We start from the raw sequence: 17,158 nt of genomic DNA, 5'->3' as shown, positions 1-17,158 counted from the left end.
AGTGTTTTCAGCCAATTATTAAAAAAGAAAAAGAAAAAAAAGATAACATATGTTATCAACATGTTCAAACAACAAAAAAGGTAACATATGTAAACTGTGTAAAAGTGTCTGATAAGAAGGAAACAAAAAAGTTAATCATTACTTAAAATAATAATAGTAATAGTAAAAATAAAGTAAAGCTCTTCTACCTGAAGCAGGGGTGGTAGGTCTGAAACCCTAAATACTTGCCCCATCCTTTCTGTAACCCACACTACCTTCAGGACACAGTTTACCTTGCACAGAACCACAGAGAAGACCCAGAGCTCTAGTTAGAGAAGGTGTACAAGCAACAAACCTACCCTGTCTGAAGTTGCAATTAATGATTGTGCTCTAAATTATGTTGATCTAAGTGCTAATGAAATCTGTTAAAGCTCAACGAAAATCAAAACCAGTTTGAATAATAAGCATCCCTTTATTTGCTGACGTCATTACAAAAACCGATTACATTAGCAACAAAAAGTGTTTTCTTGAGTTGAAGTCAGAGGCAGTTGCTCCCCAAAATGTTAAGTAAAACAGTGTACAACATCTGTATTAAAATGTTAAATTTTACATTGTCTTTACCACTTTTGATCTTCTGAACAATTTTATTGAGCAAAATAAGATACAAGATTACATGTTTATTTTATTTTCAGGAATGTAAAGGTCTAATTATTCAAACAGTTTTTATTATAAAACTAAACTCTGAAGGTGTCTACAGAGTTGGCTTTTTTTCTCTCTCTTTAAATCAGTAGTCTAACAAGGATTAGAAAAGACAAAACTCTGTTCAGTGTTTCTGACAAAGTAGAAAGGGTGAAAACATAAATAAGGCTTTAATTTGGCAAAATATAATACAATGCCTTCTGTTATCCTTGAATGAACAGTTTCCCAATTACTTCACTCTGTAAAAGATCAGAAAGAAAGAAATTCATTTTAAAACAAAGAAACAACAGGCAATCAGAAGACATCTGTCAAATACCAAAAGTACATATGCCATTTGATCTAGCATGGCCTTTTCAACTAAGATCAGAACAATTAATACTGATGGTAATCAAAAATAAGAGAAAAATCTCAGGATTCAGAAGGAGCTTATGAAGGTGGATTTTTAAATATGTGAACCAAAATCTCAGACCAAACTGAGAATAATACAGGGATTTAAAAATCCTATTTAGAAAACATTTAAGAGAACAACATTGGGAATCCATTTGTATTACTGTTCTACTCAAGAGACTGTAAAGCTAATAAGGTGAGTGAGCAGCACTGGAAAGAAACTGAAATTTACAACTCTCCCCCCGTGAATAAATAATTGAAGCTTCAGACAGAGATTTTCTAAGGTCTTTTGAAGCTTTCCAAGTCAGATAAAATGACTAAAGAAATTAAATTAAACTTCAAAAGCCATTAAAGAGATTAAAAGGACTTAACCATATGCAACATGTGAAGTCTGACTGGATCCTGGTTTGGAAAAAATAGCTAAAAAGATATTTCGGGTATAATTGGGGACACAAATATGGGCTTTAAAATGGATGATATTAGAGCTACTGTTCTGGTCTTTTTGGATGTGACAGTGATACTATGGATTTGTAATAGAATGTCTTTGTTCTTAAGAGATACATACTTAAGTGCTTAGGGGTAAAATGTCATATTATCTGAAAGTTACTTTCAAATGTGTTGACATCAACAAAATATGTATACACAAATAAAGAGATGAAGTAGCTGAAGGGTGTCAGTGTTATACACTATATATCCTTTCAACTTTTCATTAAGTGTGAAATTTTTCAAAATTAGAAAGTTGAGGGGAAAAGAAGCAATTAGAAAGTTAAAAAACAAAGTTATCACTGGCTATCATGTTCTCTAATTAAGACAAGATTAACAGCTAATCAGAAAGTCTACATAGCCCACTGGTACATTAAACTAAGAAGTGCTGTGTAAACACATTACACAAAATGAAAACCTGATCCATATGACAGTCAAGTGTAAAGTGTAGAAATAAAAGCTAGTTTTTGTCTGAAACATTAACTCTTACACTCCAATAGCACCAAAAAAGAACTTTTTTCCTTTCAGAAACAAGAGAAAACTGTATCATGAAAGAATCTATTTGTTAAAGGGAGTAAGAAGGACACATATATACAAAACACATACACAAAATTTCACCTCAGTTTTTCCTGGATAACTTCAAGAGCCTCTCCAATTCAATACTGACAAACCAAATTACCAACTTTAGGAAAAAGCCAGAACTGAAGGAAGAAACTATAAGAAGCTGGCAATAAAGGATTAGACAGAATAAGGAGAAAGGAAAGCTGTGACAAGGATCAGAGCACATAGTGCTTGAATTAGGGAGAAGAAAAGTGCAGATTAAGAGCACAGGGCCTAGGCCCAGACCACCTTAATTTAAATCCCAGCTCACCCAGTTACTAGCTGTGTGACTTTGGGCAACTTACAGAACTTCTTTGGGTCTGCTGTAAAATGGGAATAAAAAAATAAGTAATAATATTAATCATCATCATCATCACCATCATCCCTATCTATCTACTGCACTGGGTTGTTGTGAAAATTTAAATGAATGACCATGTGTTAGAAGCATGTTCGTTCTTAGAGGCACATTCATGAAGTGTCAGCTGTTAAAATCATCAGCCTCCTTCCACATGATTCCACAAACAGGTTCCAAGGTAAAAGATCCTGGGTGTTATAGTCTGAATGTTTGTGTCTCCCCCATCCCCCGAAATTCCTATGTTGAGATTCTAATGGTATTTGGAAGTGGGGCCTTTAGGAGATTCCACTGTCATGAATGGGATTAGTGCCCTTTTAAAAAGGACCCCAGAGAGCTCCCTTGCCCCTTTTGCCATGTGAGGACACAGAAAGAAAATGGCCATCTTTAAACCAGGAAGTGGGTCTCACCTGACAGAACCTACCGGTGCCTTGATCTTAGACTCCCCAGCCTCCAGAAATGTGAAAAATAAATGTCTGCTGCTTAAGCCACCCAATGTATGGGGTTTTTTTTATAGCAGCCCAAACAGACTAAGACATGGGGTGATAAAGTTTTCTGATATAGTCGGACATACACTTGGGACACTTAGAAGCCAGGCAGATATGAAACACAAGAAAAAGTAGGTATCTGGAAACAAAAAAGTATACTACAAAATACTACTGTTAACAATCCAAAGCTACAAAAAAAATTACCTTAATTAAAAGGGGGACAGGGGGATGACAGCCTTCTGTTTGGGGAGGTGGCAGGGGTGGGGAGAGAAGGATAGCAGATGAGCAGGAAGACTTCCAGAAGAAAAGAAGGGTTAATGTTTTACAAATTAAGGGCGCAAGACAAATGCCCCTACAACTCAAAGAAAGGCTAAGTTCTGTGTATTAGGATTTCGAAAACTAAATTACTATACATCATCTCTCTCATTTTTGTCTTTTAAAAATAGCTTTTCTCTTACTGAAAATGTACAGCATTATCTTAAACAATTCATATGTACTTGTAGTATATACTAAAAAGAAGTAAGATTCCTGGTAGGAAGGTAAATTGGTGCAGCCACTATGGAAAACAGTATGGAGGTTCTTCAAAAAACTAAAAATAGAGTTACCATATGCCAATCCCACTCCTGGTCATACAGCTGAAGAAAACTCTAATTAAAAATACATGCACCCCAATGTTCACAGAGGCACTATTTACAAGAGCCAAGACATGGAAGCAACCTAAGTGTCCATCAACAAGAAGACGTAGTATATACATACAATGGAATATTACTTGGCCATAAAATAGAATGAAATAATGCCATTTGCAGCAACATGGATGCAACTAGAGATTATCATACTAAGTGAAGTAAGTCAGAAAGAGAAAGACAAATACCATATGATATCACTTATATGTGGAATCTAAAATATAACACAAATGAACTTATTTACAAAGCAGAAACAGACTCACAGACATAGAAAATAAACATGGTTATCAAAGGGGAAAGGGGGCTGGGGGAGGGATAAACTGGGAGTTTGAGATTAGCAGATACAAACTACTATATATAAAACAAGATAAACAACAAGGTTCTACTGTATAGCACAGGGAACCTTATTCAATAAGGTTCAATATTCAACATATTGAATATTCAATATCTTGTAATAAACTATATGGAAAAGAATATGAAAAAGAATATATATATATGTATATATATAACTAAATCACTTTGCTGTACACCAGAAACTAAAACAACATTGTAAATTAACTATGCTTTAATTAAAAAAAAAAAAAAAACAGTAATAACATATACCTAAATAAAGCAGGGAAGAAAAAAAGATTCTTGACATCAGACATTAACCTATAAATTCTGATGATTAAGAAATCTGTATTTCCAATTTAATTATCTGGTAGTAATTTTAAAAGAGTTGACAAGAGGGAGAATACACTGAGCAAAAATGATGGCTGAAGTTAAAAACTCGAGGGTAACACAAACATTTAAAGGGCATAAAGAAGAGCTGTGGGAACCAAGAGATCCCTAAGGAGGGGTTATCACTGTCAGTGCTGGCTAGAACCTATGCAAGGAGAGAGTTCTCAAGTGCTGGTGGACCTCTAGCTTCATACAATCCATCTATCTTTCATGATACACTGCTGACCACTCAACCGCCCTTTCACTTGCCAAATTTGAAATTAAGTTCATCAGCTAACAAAAGAATGCTGAGTTATCTATCACTTAGGTGAGCTGTCTGCTAAACAACAGTTCAGCTGTGTTGCCAGGGTATATGTATTTCTTTTAACAAATTACACACTACATTTTTATAAATTAGGAAGAAAAAAGTCTGGAAAAATAAAAGTGTTACTACCAATGATCAGTGTAAGTCTCAAATTTAATATGATTAAGGCAAATGTGGAAACAGGCAAGCAAAAATGGTTCAGACCACATGTTTGAGAAGAAAAAGAAAATACTGAAGAACACTTTTGAGATGCTGGAGAGATACTACTGACAAGGTCTAAAGGCAAAGGGTAACAGGCCATCTTATAATTTTTTAGGTTCTCAGAAGCGAAACCCTTCCCTTAGAAAACAGAGGCCTAAGGACTGACCTCACCGTATTTAGAATAATTCACAACTATTTTCAGTATCTTATATGCAAAAGATGATCCTGTATTAGCTCTAGCAATTAGGAAATCATTAATGAATTACCTCAGCAAAAACGGTTTCAACGGAATGGCAGAAAGAGAAGCCATTCTAGAGGAGATGGAGTAGTTAGTAGCATGAGACTGTGAGAATAGTTTCTTCTTTTAAGAATCTTTGTTAAACAGTGAAGTAAAAAAATTAGGGTGGTAATCTAAAGAAAGTGCAAAGTTAAAATAATATATTTGAGCATTTTTCAAGACTGAACAGAAGCAGTGAGTGGAGAGGACTGAAGATGTAGACTTCAGGACTGAAGCAGGACTGAAGATGTGGGAAGGAAAGTTGCCCTGGGAAGCAGGAAACGAGGTTATTTTCTAGTTTGGGGAAGAGTGGTCAGGTGGCAGAAATTTAACTCTAGGCAACTGAGAGGTCAGCTTACCAAGGATAAAAGATTAAGGTATAATTCTTTTTGCTGACAGGTTATAAGAATGAGTTGGGTTTATTTGAAAAGTCTTCTTAGAGGTAACTCACCTGAAATAGCATTTTAAAGGAGAGTGTATGCTAAGACAGGCCAGAGGACAATCATTCTACAAAAGTGAGACAGAATGCCCCTGTGACCAAGATGGAGGTCCATACCAACTTTTCCAGAGCACCTAACCTATCCTGAGGCCTTTGTATAACCTAAGAGTCTTAAGTTTGGGTTCTGAAAGGGACAATTAAGTGATGAGTTGCCCGCTGGCATTGCACAGGCCACCCTACTCATGTCCAGGACACCACGATTATTATAGAACAAACGGCTTCAAAAGAAGAATATCTAAAGTATTCAGTGCGTATCAGAACACCCTAATTACCCAAGGCATTGTGACTTAAGTCATTCTTGAAACAGGTAAAACCCAGGAATCAAATCAATCAACATGCATTTCCAGGTAATACGGTCAATAAAATTTTATAGCTTGGTTTGTTTATCTTCAGTTAAGACTCTCACTTCAGGAGTTAAAAAATGGATTTCTTTGATTACCCACAGCAAACTTAAATAAAATCCAGCTTCCAATGTAAAGAAACTGTGACGACTTGATTTTCAGTTCAGCATCTTACCTCAGTAAAAACATTATAGTCACTTTATTTTACCAAGTCATTAAAAAAAAAAAAGAAATCACACAGATATTTTGCCAGAACTAAGATCAGGATAAACTAAAGAAACAGTTGCAGACATTATGGCAATGAACAAAACCTAGGTAAACAAGTTATGAGTCTGTTCTGTAAAAAGGTCAAAAGAGGCAAAGAAAAAGGGTTTTTACATGAAAACACTAATTGGAAAAGATATGTTCACTGCAGCATTATTCACAATAGTCAAGATATGGAAACAACCTAAGTGTCCACCAATGAATGAATGGATAGAGAAGATGTGGATGTGGTATGTATGTGTACATACACACACACACACATACACACACACACACACACACAGTGAACTACTTGGCCATAAAAAAGAAGGAAATCCTGCCATTTGCAACAACATGGTTAGAACTTGGAGGTATTATGCTAAGTAAAATAAGTCAGATGGAGAAAGACAATATGATTTCACTCATATGTGGAATCTAAAATAAAACAAACAGACAAAACAAAAACAAACTCATAAAAGAGAATAGCTTAGTAGTTACCAGAGGGGAAGGGAGTTGGAGGGTGGACAAAATGGGAAAAGGAAGTCAACTGTATGGTTATAGATGGTAACTAGTCTTGTGGTGGTGATCACCTTGCAGTGTACACATGTATAATGCTATACTCATGAAACTTACATATTAAAAAAAAAAAAAAAAAGATAAGGTATGTTTTTTTCTCCTCCAAGCTACAAGACCAAAAAATATGTACAAGATGGAAATAAAACTCCAAGAAAGCTATAAAGCTGTCATTTGGAGGTTCTGAGAGAGATAAAGAGGGAATATTTCCACTAGGGTAACAAGAGTTCCTATATTTAAAGTAAATACACACTATACATACATTCACACACACAGTATGTCAATTATCTATAGACAAACAGTAATACTTCAGTTATTCTTACCTAATACCTGATAGTGTTCTTTCTCCTTTGTGAGCTGTTGGTTTACTGCCTGAAGTAACTGCTGTAACTGTGTTACAGTCTGATTTAGACTTACAGACATTGTCTCCTTCTCAGAAGACTCCTAAAAAGAAGACAGAAGAGATGAAAAATGCTGAGCACAAGAAAAAGGCATTTGCAACCAAAACCAAAAATAGTTTATTGCTGTTTTAAACACAAACAAAAAAATCTGAAAGATGATATGAAAACTGACAATAAAAACCACATAGCGCAATAGGGTTTGCTACCTAGCATGCAAATTAGTTTACATCAAAGAAAGTTATGTTATAAATGTTGTCACTAGGTTACAAAGGGAAAAATCTAGAATCGATGAATATCAGATATAAATCCATTTCTCCTTTCAGAAAAAAAATTGCAAGGAACCAAAGGAGAGTACATTCATAACAACAGAAAAATAACAGTTAACATATATTGAGCTCTTATTAAACTTGAAGCACTGTTTTAAGTGTTACCCACTATTCTAATTGTTTTATATAGTAATTCATTTATTCCCTTCAACAATCCTACAAGATAGGTACTAATATCATTGCCTTTTACAGATGGAGCAACTAAAGCACAGAGAGGATAAAAAGTTTCCCCTAAGTCAGTCACACAGCTACTGAATAGAACCAGGATTCAACACAAGCAGCAGAGTCTACATTCTTAAGCAGTACACCATAATACGTTCCACCACAAACCTAAACATTAACATAATAATGTCTCACCAAGCTAAAGTGAAAACAAACATTAATAAGAACACTGCATTTCAGATAAGATACCTCAAAGAAAAAATAACCTTGAGTTAAGAATGCAACATAATTGATAGAAGCACATTAAAAAGGCATTTTTTTTAGGTAGAAATGGATGCTGTACATTTTTTATTCTTCACATAATTTACAAGGTAATCAGCGCAGAGATTTGGAGCTAAAGAAAATGCATACCGTTTCTGGGGAAACATCACTATTCTCAATAACAGTAGTGTCTCCAGCAGCTTTTACTATTTTTGACTGGATAAGATCCAGTGACTGTTGAGCCTGTGAGGAAAGCAATATGGAGTCTCTGAATAATACAACTGATAAATAAATATATACAAGAAAAAAAATGAGTGATTTTCTTACACTCATTATATTTTGTACAAAACTAAAGCTCTTCTCAAAATACAATGTAAAGCCAACCTGTTCCGTTTTTTCCCCCAAATCAAATAGCTTTCTCCCCCACCAGATTATAAAAACACATGCTCACCATTTTAAAAAGTTCAAACAATGCAGAAAATGTATAAAGAAATAAAAAGCAGAAATAAGCACAGTGATATTTAGGTTAACATTAGTCTAGATCAGAGGTCAGCCAAATCTAGCCACACACAGCCTGTTTTTGTAGAGCTCACAAGCTAAGATTGGTTTTTACATTTTTAAAGAGTCGTGCTAGACAAAAAAACAAAGAGTATATGAAAGAAACTATAGGTGGCCCACAAATCCTAAAACAGTTTGTGAGTTTGCTGACTCCTAGTCTAGATCCCTCTTTAGTGCATATATGTCCTAACAGAAAATTGGTAGAAAATGTTCTATAAATGGGCTTTTAACATACATGCTGTTTGACGAAGCATTTTCTTTTTACATGTCAATAAATATTTATGTGCATTTCCAATTCAGAGTTGCACAGTATTTCTATTACATAGATATGGTACAGTTCACTTTCAACTACTGTTGCCATTTTATGCCAAATAACACGGCATATCCATATCTTTGAGCACCTGTTTAATATCCTTAAAGTACCTCTTGAGAAAATAAACTGCTAGGCTAAAACTGCAAGTTTTCTATTTTGTCCAGTGATCAAACATTCACGTTATCAAAATATAAATCAGATTGCTCAATCCTGACAATGTATCATATATCTAAGTCAGAGTTCTGAAATGTTTTTTTAATAATTCACATTCTTAATTTATCTTCATTCACAAAATAGCCCTTGTAAATGCCATTTTATAGAAGATAAACTTGAGACTTGCAAAGAGCAAATAACTGCCCCATGGTCACACAGCTCAGAAGTGGCAGCAGTAGGATTCAAACCTAATGAAACTTCTTAAGTTCACATTTTATCTACTGGAGACAACATCAAAGTAATCTGAAGCAACTCTAGATTCCTAGACTTTTGCATAACAATTATGATATAATCATACAGAACCAACAAATATTTCTTTCAACCTTTAAAAGAGTGGCAAATTTAATTGTTTTGCTAATGACTAGATCTGCTATAAACAATCTTTAGCTGCTCTAAAGCAGCTCTGATAAAAGCATTTATGAATTACACTATTAAAAATCTCAAAACAGGGGCTTCCCTGGTGGCGCAGTGTTTGGGAGTCCGCCTGTCGATGCAGGGGACACAGGTTCGTGCCCCGGTCCAGGAAGACCCCACATGCCGCGGAGTGGCTGGGCCCGTGAGCCATGGCTGCTGAGCCTGCGCGTCCGGAGCCTGTGCTCCGCAACGGGAGAGGCCACAACAGTGAGAGGCCCGCGTACCACAAAAAAAAAAAAAAAAAAAAACTCAAAACAGAATTACAAATAACTTGTCAACCTAACGCAAAGAATAAAAAATGTAATCCTAAAAATCACCCATCTACATGTGAGATTAAGAAAAACATATTTCTAAGAAGAAATAAAGGGACGAATTTCTGAAACATCAGAGGTCTATATATACTTCTTTCACATTCATGAAGATCAAAAGAAACATACTTTGTAAATGACTATATAAGCAAATCCCAATAAAAAATATATAGATGTAACCAATTTTAAGAGTCACATCAACTGAATTCAAAATTTAATCTACACTTTACAAAGCAATTAATTATATAAATATGATGAAATGAAGAAGCGAATTAAGAATGGAAAAACAAGCCAAAAAGTCTAGTTCCAAATATGTAACTGTATAACAAACAGCTTAAATTTATAAACAAATTAATGTAATGATGTAAAAGAATGAATCCAGGGTTAGCAGTATGTCTGCTTAAGATTCAAGGTACAACATAATATGATGATATGGCATCTTCAGGACAAGCAGTGTCTTACCTTATGCAAGTCACCAGCTACCTTCTGTCTTTCACTTTGTTCAGTTCTAAGTTTTGCAAGTGTTTCATTTAACTGCTTCTTTAACTGTAAAAATACAGGAACACCACAATTAATTCACATCCTTCTTTGATTCCTTCTTTGATTATGCTGAGACCTCTAGGACTGAAGAATGAATGAGAAAGAATGGGCTCGCTAACAGTTATTATGCACAGTGGATTAGCCAATATGCTGCACCAGATGTACAGAAAAGCTAAGAAGTGGAGGTTCCAATCTGTAAAGCTAAACATAAGAAAAGCTACAAAACCAACTAGAGTTGAGAGTAGAAAACTGCAAATGTAAAAACAAAACCATCAAATTCCAGTAGATTATTTTTTTTAAAGTATTACTATTCACTATTCATAGGGCAGTTCATTCACATTTATTTCAAATTAAAAGGCAAGTCATAAGAAATTTTACTAGTTTTTAAATGTTTAAAGGCTTTCTTAACCTATATAGTTCAGTTAAGAAGAATCAATTGTGTAATATTTTTAATAAAAACATTGAACAGAAGATTACAAATCCAGTAAAATGAAATCTTCAAAAATTTAAATGTCACTCATCCTTTAAGATGTCACTAGAAAGATAAGTGCAAGACCACACTGGCCTAACTATACCAACAAGGCATGTCTTAATATATACATCTCAACCAACTTGTTGAAACAGTTATAAAGCTCTATTAAACTCTAGAGCTAATACATAGTAACTGTTCTCTTAGTAACTATTCTGATTACATAAGAATGAGGGAAATGGACTCACTGACAAAAGATAACTTTTTCTTATTAAACTCATCAAGTTAATTATGTCTCTCACCCACAGGCACAGCATTCCAAACAGTTCTGGAAACCCAAAAGGGGGAAATATAAGACACTGACATTTCGAACATGTAGAGAGAATTAGTGCAGGACATTCCATTTGGAAATTTTATTTTGGGAACTCTATCCCAAATGCTTCAGTTCTTGCTCCTTTACTTAACTCTGATTTCACACATCAGAGAGGTTATTCCTTTGGCCCAGGAACACACAATGTATAAGCAAACAAAATTATTTTAATATATCTTAAAATGTGGCAACAGTTACCCTGAGCAAAAAGCAAACAGGAAGATTAAAATGAAGACTGCAAACTCAAGGCAAAAAAATTTTAAATATCACTCAAAATGACCTCTTGACAGAAGTAAAGGGTCAAAATGTACAAAGAGAGCATCAGACTGAATGGAGACTCAACCATAATCCTGTGGGTTTGATGCTGCACTGGAGTCAGCCACAAAGCATCAAAGTTAAAAGTAAAATCTCCAACAACTGTAGGTGGAAGTGGGTTTTTAAAAAACACATTACAGGGGCTTCCCTGGTGGCGCAGTGGTTCAGAGTCCGCCTGCCAATGCAGGGGACACGGGTTCATGCCCCGGCCCGGGAGGATCCCACATGCCGCGGAGTGGCTGGGCCCGTGAGCCATGGCCGCTTAGCCTGCGCATCCGGAGCCTGTGCTCCGCAACGGGAGAGGCCACAACAGTGAGAGGCCCACGTACCACAAAAAAAAAAAAAAAAAAAAAAAACACATTACAGGATAAGCATATCACTTAAAGCTGTTGCATATCACAGTACCAATCTGTGCAATGTATAGCAAACGTATGCATAAAACCTTAATTGAATCATTCCCACACTGCAGTGGGAATGATTCAATTAAGGTAAAATAAAGGTAAATTTTATTTCAAAAATAGAAAGGGGCCTGTGTGTGTGTGTGTGTGTCGGGGTGCGGACTCTGTGTACATTTCATAGAGAGCTCTACTCTGAAAATTGATTCCCATAAATCACTGCTGTAACACTGCTTAACATGAATGAGTTAAGAAATTTTCTTTGGTACATACAGCAGTGCTAAAAAGAAAATCCCAAACTTGGCAGCGTTAACTTATAGTAAGGAGAAAACTGTCTTACTGCAATTGTACTAGAGTTCATTCAAGTACTTTTTTTTTTTTTTGCGGTATGCGGGCCTCTCACTGTTGTGGCCTCTCCCGTTGCGGAGCACAGGTTCCGGACACGCAGGCTCAGCGGCCATGGCTCACAGGCCTAGCCGCTCCGCGGCATGTGGGATCTTCCCGGACTGGGGCACGAACCCATGTCCCCTGCATCAGCAGGCGGACTCTCAACCACTGCACCACCAGGGAAGCCCCATTCAAGTACTTTTTAAAAATCTAATCATATTCTTAAGTTTTAAAAGTCACAGATAGACATAATGATTACTGTTTCAAACATACAATAAGATAGTCATGTTTATTTAAAAAACAAGCCTGCCTCAGTGTAAATTTTCAGAAAATTTAAGAATGGGAATACAGGGTACTCTGTCTTTATACAACACTTAACTAACTTTGAGTCTGTAGTTTTCGGATTATTATGCTCTGAATGATAAGACGATGATAAAGAATTCCACAAGCTTTTTGTTATCTATAATGTGTAGAAAGGCCAGTTAAAATAAGAAGCTACATTGGATCGTTGCCCTTGAATGAAGAATATGTATCTTCCACCTTCAATAATCTCCTTCCAGGTTAGAAAATAAGAGGCTCAGTTAACTATGGTAACTCTCAGAAGAGAATCTTTGCAACTCAGCCAGTCTTTGTCTGTTTGTTTCATTTCTTTATTCACTGAAAATAATGCTGTTGAAGAAATTTGGTTTTATAAAACACAGAAAATTCTGAAAAAGAGTTGCAAGCCAAACATGCCATTGTTAGGAGCTAAGAAAAGAAGGATCATCTTAGGAATCAAGAAAAGACAGACCATCTTGAGTCATCAGAATATGAAGATTATCTTAAACTTATAAAAATGCCAAGCTAAAGGTGTTAGCAAGGAGAAGAAGTCTGGATGGTTTCTCCACATGTCAACACAAGTGTTTTCAGAGCCTACTTGATACCCCGTGGAGAACAAGCTTCTTACCAAATTTAGCTCTTCATTCTGTCTTACTGCTTCAGAATATGAATCATCAAGTTTTTTCTGCAATTCAGTCAACAGATCTTTCAGCTGCAATGAAGTTTAGAGTTTAAGATTGATTTCCTTATGATATCCCATGTTTGTATGCTACTTGGAAGCTCTGCCAGAAACAACTTACACTGAAATATTTTATCACTGTTATAAATTTAACTTAAATTGAGAAGGTTGAAAAAAATTCTATCATAAGTACCTCTCTGACTTCCGTAACATAGGTAGATCGTTCCATTTCTGCCTTCTCTAGCTCCATTTCCAAATGCTCTTGTTCTCTTCTCAGCTAGCAGTGCAACAAAGAAGGAAAAGTTAAGAGCCATATTTAAGAGGCTTCCCTACAATGAAAAGTTATGACACTTATGAATATAAAACTATACCATCTGAAACACTACTCAAGATATTCTTAAAGGCATAACAACCACATCATAAGACAAAAGAAATCTTAAAACACAGCTTGTAAGACAATCCTTAATGCTAAAAAATGAGTCCATAGGTTACAAGTCAAATGGTGAGATAACATACATTTTCAATATCTTTATTTTCTCTTCTTAATCGCTCTAGCTCTTGCTCCGAAGATGTGAATGACAATTGCATCTGAAATGTGAAATAATTACATGACCAAGTTAAACCACCAAGGATACAGAGGCTTTTCTATCTTGTAGAATTTTAATCAATTAGACACTTAGAGGTTTTTTTTATGTATCTCACTTAAAGCCATAACTGAATTTTAAAAGATCTTAAAAATTAGAGTGTCACATTTAACTTGATTTAAACTGTGGTCAAAACCTACCCCATTTGCATGGTATTATATTAGGTCCAGTTAATTGTTAATTAACTGTAATTAACAATAATCAGCTGTACTTAATCCCCAAATGCATTAATATAGAATACCATCAGCAACCCCAGATTCTGCATAGGTCAGTCCAGGAAAACAAGTGAGCAAGAGATGGCACTCTTTACCACACCCAAGTACTACTACGCCATTCTATATGAGCATCCAAGATACCAGATTCTGGTATCTGTGGAGACTCCTGGAACTAATTCCTTGATGGATATGGAGGGACAACTGTAAACAGAAGAAAAACTAAGACTACAAAATAATATTCAAGTCCCGTGAACAGAAGAAGGACTTACTTTTTCTTGAATACTATATCATGAGTCACATATCTGTGTTTTAAAACTTATTGTGAACACCAAATTCTTTGCCTTATGCTATCACATTGTGGTTCTTTAACTTCCAAAGCACTCTGCACTCTGTATCATTATTCTTTAGTCGTACCCTAAACCAGTGAGTCTCAAGCGTCAGTGGGCATCAGAATCATTCGGGGGGCTCTTTAAAACACAGACTGCTAACCCCAGCTTCACATTCGGTAAGCCTTGGGGGGGCCCAAACAATGTGCGTCTCTAACAAGTTCCCACGTGACGCTAACGCTGCGCGTCCAGGGCCCACACTGTGAGAACCACTACTCTAAGCTTTTTTTTTTTTTTTTTTAAATCGTTCACACATCCCTTTTATTTTTTTTCCCCTAAGCTCTTCGTTTTTAAATACCTGTTTAATAGTCTTTTGTGATTCATCGACCTTAACTTTCCATTTATTCTCTTCTTGCTCCACACTTCTCTGTAGTTTCTGTAAAATTCCTTCCTATAAACAAAAGTATAGTTGTTCTGAAAACTTCATGTTCTAATACCAAGATAAACTATTTAAGCAACTAAGTAATGTTAATAATTATTTTAAAATGTAGGTTAAAAATCATTTCCTACTGTTTCTGCAAGGACGGATTTGTATTTTTCACACTCTAGCTGTAACAATGTGTGCATTTCATCAGCTTCTTTCAACTTGTGCTCTAAAACCTGCAAATAAAATAAAGAAAAATTCTCTAGTTTAGTTTTACCAGAAAGTTTTGTACTTCAAATTTGTTTCAGCACTTAATGGTATATTATACAAACGGTTTCTGTTTTATTATTAATTATTACATTTCAATCTTCTTAAGTAACAATGAAGTTTAATTACCTTTTTTATGGTCATTTGATTTTCCTAATAAAACTCTTAGAGTCTGTTTAATACAAAATATATCACACAATTTTGTAATAAATAGGCCTGTCACTCTTTAGTGAGACAGTAAATCAAAGCAGATCCACATGTGAAGTAAGATCACAATGCCATGGGAAGGAAATTTTATTCATGCCACTTGAGAGACAAAAAAAGTTAATTTCCCAAATTTCAGTAGTCAAGGATAAAAATACATCTAGGCTCTGAATACTCTTAAGTAATGTATTTGGGGATACATTAGCAAACCAGTCAGTTTCTACCTATCAACTGATCTTTACTTTCTAAACCCAAGCTAAAAAGAGAGCAACAGACAGTTAAATATTCAGTTTTAGAAATGACTAGGATAACAGAGTTAAACGAGAAACATCAGCTTTGTACACAAATCAAACACAGGGAAGACTTAATACCATTTCCACCAAAATGTACACAAAAATGAAACCACCTTCTTATACTTTCTGAAAAGATCACTATTCTACTCATAATATAGCCTTTATCTTTCCCAAGCTTATAAAGACAAATTCTGATTTACTTCTTTTTTCTATGTTTCTTTAAAATATAAATACTTCACTTCATGAACTAACCTTAACCTCTTCTGAACCTGAAGTTCCAGCCACACATTCTTTTGCCCTCTTTTCAAATCCATGCAACCATTCACTATAACTCTGCGGAGAAGAAAAGTCAAAACAACCAATTTCAAAAAATACCTAAATGAAATAAGTAAGTATTTAAAATAACCAAATTAGAAGATTATAAAAGAAATCTATATAGACAAATACCATCCTTCTGGAAATTTCAAAGAAGAATAGAATTGTTACATAAGTTGTACGTGACCCAGCCTTGAAAATAAACACTAAAAATATGCCTATGTACTACCACAAAATCAAATTTAAATTTATTTACCCTGTCCTAGGATATGTGCAACTGAATTCTGGACATACAGGTAGAAGATCTGGGCTCAAACCAGCCTCTACCACTTACTAGTGCTAGGACTAATAGATTCAGTATTTAAGACAGAGAAAGCCTAGAATGAATAATTTTTCAAACTTTTTTTCAGGTGAACCAGTTCTCAAAAACTGAACTCATAAACTAAAAGTTCAATTGAGATACTGTAGTCAAAAGATTTCAGATTCTGTGAAGGTGCTCCAGGGATTGTGAAAATACTTCAAAATAAATATGTATTATGAAGCATTTTTTAAATCATAATGAGAGATAAGAATACACAAACATTTGTGTGTTTAAAACCAACAAAAACTCTATTTGTACTGAAAGGTCAGCTGATGCAAACACAAGGCATTATTATAATTTTAGTCATTATTCCAAATTTCAGGATAAATTATTCTAGATTTTTGATGATTCTTGTCTGAATTTTAAACTCTGATAGAGAGTATTTGTTAGATACTTTAAAGCAAATTTCCTCTTATTCCTCTTTTAAGTCTTTGGTTTGGTTTAATTCAAGACAAAAAGAACACACATGAAATTTCTATTAATTGCTCTAATTAAAAGTTTTACTTATGTGGCTGAATCAGGACTCTCTATACTCTATCAAATAAAAAACAAAACTGGATGCTGAGATCACCCTGTAGTACAATACCCCGTAGTACATTTTAGTCAAAAAAGCCTCTCCATTTAAAAACAAAATTACATTCTCACATCATAAATCTGAATGATGACAAAATGATACTATTAAAAGCCTACTTAGCTTCAAATACTGGGATTCAATATAAATTAAATTCAGATTTAGATGCTTAAAGTATGTAAGCCTCTCTTCAATCCAGGTCATATAGTTTAGATCACTCCTCTGCTGATTTTCTTAGCAAAAAAGCAATAGAAAACAGTTTAAAAAAATTACTTCATGT

The 17,158-nt window shown here is 34.8% G+C and overlaps 1 protein-coding gene across 19 annotated transcripts in view; it reads right to left on the bottom strand.

Moving 5' to 3' along the window:
* Nucleotides 1-431: 431 nt before the first annotated feature.
* Nucleotides 432-17,158, bottom strand: part of KTN1 (kinectin 1) — a 123,277-nt gene continuing 106,550 nt past the window's right edge. For 8 of the 19 annotated variants that reach the window (XM_004279320.4, XM_033404709.2, XM_033404714.2 and 5 more), the window contains 10 exons: nucleotides 15,884-15,964; nucleotides 15,014-15,103; nucleotides 14,802-14,894; nucleotides 13,775-13,846; nucleotides 13,452-13,535; nucleotides 13,208-13,291; nucleotides 10,248-10,331; nucleotides 8,130-8,222; nucleotides 7,153-7,273; nucleotides 432-917 (listed from right to left, as the gene is read on the bottom strand). In XM_004279320.4, coding sequence (XP_004279368.1) covers nucleotides 913-917; nucleotides 7,153-7,273; nucleotides 8,130-8,222; nucleotides 10,248-10,331; nucleotides 13,208-13,291; nucleotides 13,452-13,535; nucleotides 13,775-13,846; nucleotides 14,802-14,894; nucleotides 15,014-15,103; nucleotides 15,884-15,964 — 807 coding nt within the window. In that variant the 3' untranslated portion in view covers nucleotides 432-912. The remainder of the gene's footprint in view (nucleotides 918-7,152; nucleotides 7,274-8,129; nucleotides 8,223-10,247; nucleotides 10,332-13,207; nucleotides 13,292-13,451; nucleotides 13,536-13,774; nucleotides 13,847-14,801; nucleotides 14,895-15,013; nucleotides 15,104-15,883; nucleotides 15,965-17,158) is intronic. The other 11 variants (XM_033404708.2, XM_033404713.2, XM_049706239.1 and 8 more) reach the window with 3 other exon arrangements.

Source organism: Orcinus orca, chromosome 2 (genome assembly GCF_937001465.1).
Source record: "Orcinus orca chromosome 2, mOrcOrc1.1, whole genome shotgun sequence".
NCBI lineage: Eukaryota > Metazoa > Chordata > Mammalia > Artiodactyla > Delphinidae > Orcinus > Orcinus orca.
The sequence above is the reverse complement of the archived record's forward strand: the minus strand, read 5'-3'. Positions and strand labels throughout refer to the sequence as shown.